This window comes from Octodon degus, unplaced genomic scaffold (genome assembly GCF_000260255.1).
Source record: "Octodon degus isolate 3935 unplaced genomic scaffold, OctDeg1.0 scaffold00100, whole genome shotgun sequence".
NCBI lineage: Eukaryota > Metazoa > Chordata > Mammalia > Rodentia > Octodontidae > Octodon > Octodon degus.
This window is the reverse complement of record NW_004524676.1, coordinates 8,054,698-8,063,490: the sequence shown is the minus strand read 5'-3', so window position 1 is coordinate 8,063,490 and position 8,793 is coordinate 8,054,698. Positions and strand designations below refer to the sequence as shown.

Below are 8,793 nucleotides of genomic sequence, written 5' to 3'. Positions count from 1 at the left end.
TTCATCATTTTCTGGAGGAATTTATCCCAGAGTTGCAAGGTTGGTTCAGTATACATAAATCAGTAATTGTGATATACCATAAGAACAAAATGGAGGTTAAGACTACATGATATGACTAACTCAATAGATGTAGAAGAGACATCTGGGAAACAAAAATCTATTCATGGTAAAGACTCTAAAAGACATAGAACAAATCCAACTAAAATAGAACCCGTATATGAGAATCCCACAGCTAACACCGCACCCAACAGTAAAATGCTAAGAGCCTTCCCTATAAGACACTTATAGTCACCACCACCATTTCTCCCTATCATAGTACTAGACATCATGGAAGACTAATTACAAAGAAAAACAAGTAGAACGCATCCCTATAGGAAAGGAACGAAATTATCTCTGTTCATTGATAACATGATCTTGTATGGGGGAAACCCTAAAGATTCCACAAGATTTTTAGAATTGATCAAATTCAATAAATTTTCAGATTACAAAGTGATCATTCTATGTACTGACAAGTATCCAAAATGGAAATTAAACAGATAACATTTACAATAGCATAAAAATAAAATAGGAGTAAATGTAACTGAGGAACAGATTTGGAAACTGAAAACTGTAAAACATTGACAAAATATATTGAAGAACACAACATATATATGGAAATGTATTTCATGTGCTCTTGGATTGTGTCTCAGTTACTCTTCTCTCATTGCTGGGACAAAATACCCGACACCCAAAATTAAGGAAGAAAAGGTTAACTTAGATCACAGTTGGTGGATGATTCAGTCTGTACTCAGCTGGCTTCAAGGCAGAGTGGCGTGTGAGAGGGCAGCAGTTCATGGCTACGCAAAACAGCAAGAGCAAATGGGAGGAGTAGAGGCAACCTTGGCAGCAGAGAGCAGCTTTGTCTCCCTCATGTTGCATTCAGGGTGTCTTCCCCAGGCTGAGTGTAGCATTCACACCCATCATCCCAGTAGCACTCACACCCATAATCCCAGCACTGGATCATGAACTAATCACAGAGTCTAGGAGTCTCCCCCATAACTGCGTGAGGCTTTGGGGGGACCACTAAACACAAACCTTAAAAGGTTGGAAGAACTGTTAAAATGTAAATAGCATCCAAAGCAATCTATCAATTTAGTGCAATCTGTATCAAAATTCCAATGAAAAATTTTCAAAGAAATAGAAAAAGAATCTAAAGTTTATATGGAGCCAAAAAGAAAGCCCCAAATATAGAAGAAAATCCTGAGCATAAAGAGCAAAGCCAGAAGCACCACACTTGCTTTTGAAACATATTATAAAGGCAGTGTAATCAAAGCAACATGGTAGTGGTAGTGGTAGTAGTAGTAGTAGTAGTAGTAGTAGACGAAGAAGAAGAAGACAACAACCATGACGACTGCAATGATGACCACGACGATGACAGACACATTGACCCTTCTATGGTAAATGTATTTTTGTTGTGACTGTGAGTTGAGATTGAAACCCTTCTACATGTAAAGTTCTCTACCACTGAGTCACATCCTCAACACAAGTTAACTGATTTTTTTTTTTTTTTTGGTGGAACCGGGGATTGAACTCAGGCCCTTGCACTTGCCAGGCAAGCGCTTACTCTACTGAGCCATCTCCCTGGCCCTGTTAACTGATTTTGATAAAGGTCTTACAAACAGGTAAGTCATGTTATCTTTTCAATAAGTGGCTCTGAAAAAACATGGATATCCACATGTAGAATGAAATTGGACCCTTATCTCACAACATATACAAAAACTGGACTTAAAATGGATAAATGGCTTAAACATAAGACCTGAAAATTCATAGCTGTAAAAAGAAATATAGGGGAAAGGCTTTAGGACATTAACTTAGGCCACAATTTCTTAACTAGGACTCCAAAATCAGACAACAAAAGCCAAAAAGAACAAATGAGGTTGCATCAAAGGAAAAACCTACACAGGAAAGCAAACAACAGAACAGCAATAACTCATGGACTGGGACAAAGTATTGGTCAATCATAAAAGATTGGTAAGGGACTAAATGAAAAATATACCAGCAACTCAGGCAACAACTCAGTAGCAAGAAAACAAACAAAAAAACCTTGATTTTTTTTTAAGTATGCAAAGGATTTGAACTGATATTTTTCATAAGAAGACATATTAATGGCCAATAGATATATGAGAAAATGTTCAACTTTTTTTGTGTGTGCTTTAAACATTTTATTTAACTGACGTGATCTTCCACTTGCTTAACCAAACTGACATCCATTTATTTTGATACATCTTTTCCCCAAGGACTGTCAAGCAAATGTAATTATTTTATAAATATTTGGAAATATACTTGCACTATACCTCAGCAATATCTTTCAGCAAGAAGATCACTGAAGAGTAAAGACTATTATAATTACGAGGTACAGTGAAAATCTGCTGCAATAGTTCTGAGATAAGAAGGTACCACATACCTGTTCAATTAAGAAAACCGTCCTCATAACACAGGACCTTTTTATTTTTAAGTAGGACCTAGAACACTTAAGCTGCCAATTAGGTGCTGAAGGGCAGGGTGACTTCCCCAGCTTACACCATGAATTCATAAGGAATAGGTTCCAGCAAGTCAGGCGCCTTCCCCACTGGTCCTCACAAAGTGCGCTTCTCTGGGAGGGGCAGGCTGGCACTTCATTTGAACTAGGTACCTTTCTCTTTGGCTTCCTTCTTTTTGTGTTTATTTTCTTGACATGTTTCAAGAAGCTATCACAACTCTGAGTGTTTACTATGTACCTTAATCTCTTGGCAAGTATGTTGCCCTTAACTTGCTTATTTACAATGCCAACAGCATGCTGGGTAACATTGTAAACTCTTCCCATTTTGCCATGACATTTGTAAGGCATTCCTTTTGCACAGTGTCCCTTCCTTGGATGTCTACAATCTCACCCTTTTTGTAAATTTGCATGTACATGGCAAAGGAACAACCCATTGTTTTCTAAAAGGCCTGCATACACCAGGTTCCACTCCTCTTGCCCTTTGTGTTCGTCATTTTGGCAAATTCCTGGAAGATGGTGGTTCTGGCTGAAAGAACATATTTTTTAAAAATGTATTTAGTACAGTGTCTACAGGGTCTTACTACTGTTTTCAGCTTCCCAAGTTCTGGGATTACAGGTGCACACCACTATGCCCAGTCTCAGTCACCATCTCAGAGCGCCCTGGGGGCGGGTCCGGCACAGCACACTGGGGAATCGAACCCCAGTCCCTGCGTCTGCCTAGGCAGGCATTTTACTGTGCTGAGCTATCTGGCCAGCCCTTGAAAGATCATTTTTAATCATTAAGGAAATTCAAATTAAAACCACAGTGAAGGCAAAGAACAACAAATGTTGATGAAGATGCAGAGAAAAGGCTACCACTGTATACTGTTGGTGATACTTTACAAAGCTGATCAAAAACTATGATGTGTGTTAAATCTTAAAAATGTTACAGTGCATTGCCATTTCTGCCCTCAATATAGTCCCTTTCATTTCAGATACGATTGTCTCATTGATCTTGTTGCTTCCTGAAGCAGTTCTAGAAGTCCCCTTTGATGGGTGTCTTTGGTAGATGTGACCAAAAATACACTGGATGCTGCTGCTGTGCTCCAAAAAGGCAGGTGCATGAAACCATTGCAGTGTGTCCACATCCATCTTATTAATCTAATCTGGCACTTTGCAGTTTTTGGCTCTTCCCCAAAGTAAAACGATTATGAAAAGTAAACAGCTTGAGTCAATTTGACATCAAGGCAGGCATAACAATACAACTTAACACAGTCACAAAAGAAGTCTACCAGAACTGCTTCAAGAAGCACCAACAATGATGGGATAGATGTGTCTGAAACAAGGTGGAAGATTGATAGCAATGTGTCTTTTGCTCCAATACATTTTTATTTTCATTTATGTATTTGGTATAGGGTCTCACTATGCAGCTCGGACTCATAGTGATCCTCCTGCTTTCAGCCTCCCAAGTGCTGGGATTACAGGCGCACGCCACCACACCTGGACTCCATCACTGACTCAGCATGCCCCAGGGGTGGGGCCGGTGTGGCAAACACATTTTAAAAAGTAAACATTGACCACACTTTTTGATCCAGCCACCTCAAACTGAAAAACTGGCAAGAATGGGGAGGATGTTGGCTAATGGTCTGGCCTAAAGTCACGGTTTGTGATCTTACACTTCATGTGAGCACACTTAATTAACTATAACATATTGTACATTACAAAAGTGTTATACTGACCAAACAAAATTGATGTTTTTGCTACAAAAACTTGGTAAGATATGTTAATTAGATTTTAGAATCTTTCTACAATGTATACATAGTCCAAAACAAAACATCACGCTGTACCCCATAAATATATAATTATTAGTCAATTAAATTGAACAAATGCAAATATAGTAAGAATTTTTATTGCAAAAATATTCTTTCTTACATGAGCACATTGTTTATATTATTTTATAAAGTACTTAAGTTTTCCTTTCAAATTGTAGTACTTTAGTCTAACTGGAATTAATTTTTGTGTAAGTTGGCTAAGGATAAAATGACAGTAACTTGTTTACACAAATCGCGAATTATTCCAGTACTATTTATTGGAAAGCCCACCATGCACTTCCTGATTTGCTTTGCAGCTTCAGTCATATTCAGGTGTTGAGCTATCTGTTTGAGGTCTACTTTTCAGTTTTCTTCTTTTACTATTGGAGCATTTTTGTTACTGTTCAGTTTTTGGTGCAAGGTCTTACTATGTATTCCAGGCTGGCCTTGAACTCACTGCATAGCCCAAAGTGGCCTCAAATTTACAGTAATCCTCTTGCCTCAGCCTCCCAAGTGCTAGGATTATAGGCACGCACACCACACTTAGCTTGGATACTGCACATATTTTTATACAGTAATTAGTTTTGATAATACCTGGTACAGCAAGACCTCCCACCTTATTAAGAGTACCTTGAAATGCTTTTGGTTCATTTGCTTTTATACAAATTTTCACTTTTCAAATTCATAAGAGAGTATCCTAGGATTGTGATATAAATTACATTCAATATATAAATCAATTTAGGAAAAGAACAATTAACATCTGTATAATAACCAACTTATCAATCCGTCTACATTGTATTGCTCTTTATTTTGCTGGATCTTATTCAATATTTCTCAATAGGTTATTATTATATATTAATATGTATTAATTATTAGATGCAGTAGTGTACTTCATTATTGGTCTTTCCAGTTAGCTTCTGTAATTATTAATGTCTACTCTCTCTAATTCTTATACTGGTTTTGTGGTGTACCTAGATCACATGCATTTTTTAATTACAACATTTGTGAGTACTTGTTTTCTGTACTTGGTGTTTACATTCATTTTAGGGAGAAAATGCCAGGTAGGAGAGATTAAGAAAAATACAATAAGCTTGTTACGGTATTTTCCTATTGATAGCTTACTCATTTTTCTTTTCTACCTCTTCATCCTTAAATGCAGGTGCACTGGCCACTTGGCTGAGTGGGACCAGACAGGCGGCTCTGAATGTCTCTGCTCTGTAGTTCTAACTGTATCTTGTTCCCCCTTTTTTTCTGTAGACTCCTCTATTGGGCACCTTTGTGAAAATCCCCATAAAAGATCAACAGTCTGTTCAAAGGGTCTGTTTTGTTCTGAAGTTTGTCTTTCTAAGCCCTGAGCTTGCTTTGGTGAAAGCCAAGACAACTCTCTCAGATTGTTTGGTAAAGAGCCGAGGGAACTCCTACATCAGACCCTTCTCAAGCCTGGATGTTTGTGGAAATTGGCTTTCTTTCAAGGTCAAATGCTAGAATTTAAATGGAATCCAGTATTCTTAAGATCAAAAGCCTTTCTTCTTCAGAGATGTTTTTTTCTGTTTCCTAAGCAAAATCACGTAGCTTTTCCTTACCTGAAGGCACATTTCTGTTGCCTAAGCGTCCTTCCTAACGCTGTCTTTACTTCCTGGTTCTTCAGACTATAGATGAATGGGTTTAACAAGGATGTGATCACACTGTACTGGATGGAAACTACTTGCTCCAACACTGAGCCTGATGTGGGGCTCAGGTACCTGGAAAACGTTGTCCCATAGAACAAGAGAACAACAGTGAGGTGAGAAGAGCATGTGGAAAAGGCTTTGCCTTGGCCTTCAGAGGAGCGGATGTTCAGTATGGCAGAAATAATTCTGGAGTAAGAGAAGAGGATTAGGGGAAGTGTCAGTAACCCCCAAAATGCACAAGACACAGCTAAAAGAATCTCATTGACAATGGGGTCAGTGCAGGATAAAGGGAAGAGTGGAGGCAGCTCACAGCTGAAGTGGGGGATGACATTGGAACTACAGAAGTATAACTTGTGGATGAAGAGACAGTTTACCAAGGAAAGCAGAAATCCTACTGCCCAAGCTGTGCTCACAGTACTGTTGCAGAGAGTTCTGTTCATGATGATGGTGTAGACGAGAGGGTGGCAGATGGCAGCATAGCGATCATAGGCCATGGCAGAGAGCAGGCAGGCTTCTGCTCCCCCAGAGAGCATGAGAAAGAAACTTTGAATAATGCAGCCCCACACTGAAATGGTCTTACTTGAAGAGAGGAAATTGTGCAGCATCTTGGGCACAGTAACTGAAGAGAGGCTGAGGTCTAGGAAGGACAGGTGTCCAAGGAAGAAATACATGGGTGTATGGAGGTGAGAGTCAACTGTAATCACCAAGATCATCACCATGTTCCCCATCAGTGTCAGAAGATAAAGCACTAGGAACAGCACGAAGAGCACAGCCTGGATCTCAGGGTCATGGGAGAGTCCCAGAAGGACGAACTCAGTAATAAGGCTGTCATTTTTCATGATTGCTTAGAGATTCTGTCTCAACTGAAATGAATGGTTCTCCAATAGGTAGGACATTGATTTCAGTCACAGATAATGTGGCTACTCAACTAAAGACCAAAATAGGAAATTCAGGTCAAAGAAATGTAAATGCAGCAGCTTCATGCAATCAGTAGATTCTGGAGTCCCCTGGAAGACCCTTCGTGGTTACAGGCTGAAAGCCCTCTGGGCAAGTGATTCCTTCTCGGAATAGTAAGAACATAATACAGATTGTGAGAACGTTTTCATAATGGACTTTAATCCCTTTATTTATGCTTTTCAAAGTTCTCATGGAGTAGTGGGATTAGGACTCAAGCCAGGCACTTCACGCCTTGTACTGTACCCTTCCCACTGTACCACTCTCGGTGGTTTGATCTGATATGAGGCCTGAGCCATGTGTGGTTTGGGGGTCCTGTGCAGCTGCTCCATTGGGGAGTTCACGTAGGGTAGGCCTTACTGTTCCTTGACACTCACTCTCAGTCAGTGAGTGGTCTTCATAGCTCTGTGCTGACTATGACAGAGGTAGAAAGAACATGGATGTTGAAGCCGTGTTCCAGTGGCATCATCCAGGAGGATTTTTAAACTTTAACTTGTTCATCTGTAAAAATGAATAACTAACTTACTGTACAAAAATACAATTTATATACATGTGGACAAAAACTAACAGAATTTTAGTAACAGAAATTATTTCTCTATTAGGTAATAAGCTGATAGCCCTTTAAAAATTAATGTTGTAAAATTATTTTTTCCATGTATATGTTTTTTAAACTTTTTTGTTTATTTTTGTAATTTAGGGAAGGGTCTATGGGGTGTTCAGGGTTTCACTACTGGATCAGACTCATAGTGATCCACCTGTTTACAGCCTCCCAAGAGCTGGGATTACAGGCATGTGCCACCACACCCAGTCTCAATTGTTGGTTCAACGCACCCTTGACCCCTGCGCCTGCTTGCAGGTGCTTTATTTTTTATTTTTTCCTTATTTCTTTATCTATTTTTGTTAATTTTATTGAGAAGCAAATAGCGATGAGACAGTTTCAAAACCAATTAATAGGACACTTTCAATAATTAATACATTGCATATTGTTGTCTTCATAGTGGTTATTCATAGCACAAGATGCAGACATGATATCTTGTCCAAACAATTATTAGTATAAATCTTTCTTCTCATTGAATTAAGAGAAAGTAGCTATATGTCTATCTTAACTATTTTGTATATACAGATACACAATGGTCCTTCATTTGTATCCCTTTTTTTTTTGTTTAGTTTTGTCAGAGATGGGTATTCCATTGCCATTTAAATATTGTAGGTGCATGAATTTGCAAAATAATCCAATATACTCCAGTAGTCTATAATAGTAGCAGGTTATCCATAAGACTAGCAATGTCAGAAGTTGTTGACTTGAGCCCTTTATAGCTCAGCATATTAATATGGCTTTACTTTTCATACCTCATTATTATACTTTTCTGGTGGATGGTTAAGACCAAGATAAATCAAGACCTATATAACAAGAAATGTTACTTTTGTATCTGACAAGATCAGACAGATCCCCTCAGGATTTAGCCTGAAACCCTGTACTGCAGTTTGTAGGTCCTTTGTCAGTGTTGCAGGCGCTTTAATCTGCTGAGCTATTTGGCCAGCCCTTCCATATATCATCTTTTGGCAATATAAAAACATGGTTTGTAAACCACATATGTTAATAAAAGGAGCTAGGAGGCTTTCAGGAAGCTCTCTACCTAGTTTTGCTTACACTAAAGCAAACTTAAACAGTGTTTGAGTGAGGGAAAATTCTCAAGACAAAGGAAGCCAAACTCCTAAGGAAGAAATTTTTTTTCTTTTCTATTTTTTTTCCATAATTTTATTGACAGACAAATAGCAATGAGACAGTTTCAAATCAAACTGGTAGGACAGTTTCAATAATTAACACACTGCATACTGTCTTCCTAAAAGGTGCAAATTC

At 38.6% G+C, this 8,793-nt stretch overlaps 1 protein-coding gene across 1 annotated transcript; it reads right to left on the bottom strand.

The window, feature by feature from the left end:
• Positions 1–5,887: 5,887 nt before the first annotated feature.
• Positions 5,888–6,817, bottom strand: LOC101560905 (olfactory receptor 8S1-like). The gene has a single exon (XM_012516314.1). The coding sequence runs from the start codon at positions 6,815–6,817 to the stop codon at positions 5,888–5,890; it is 930 nt and encodes a 309-aa protein (XP_012371768.1).
• Between the last annotated feature and the right edge of the window lie 1,976 nt (positions 6,818–8,793).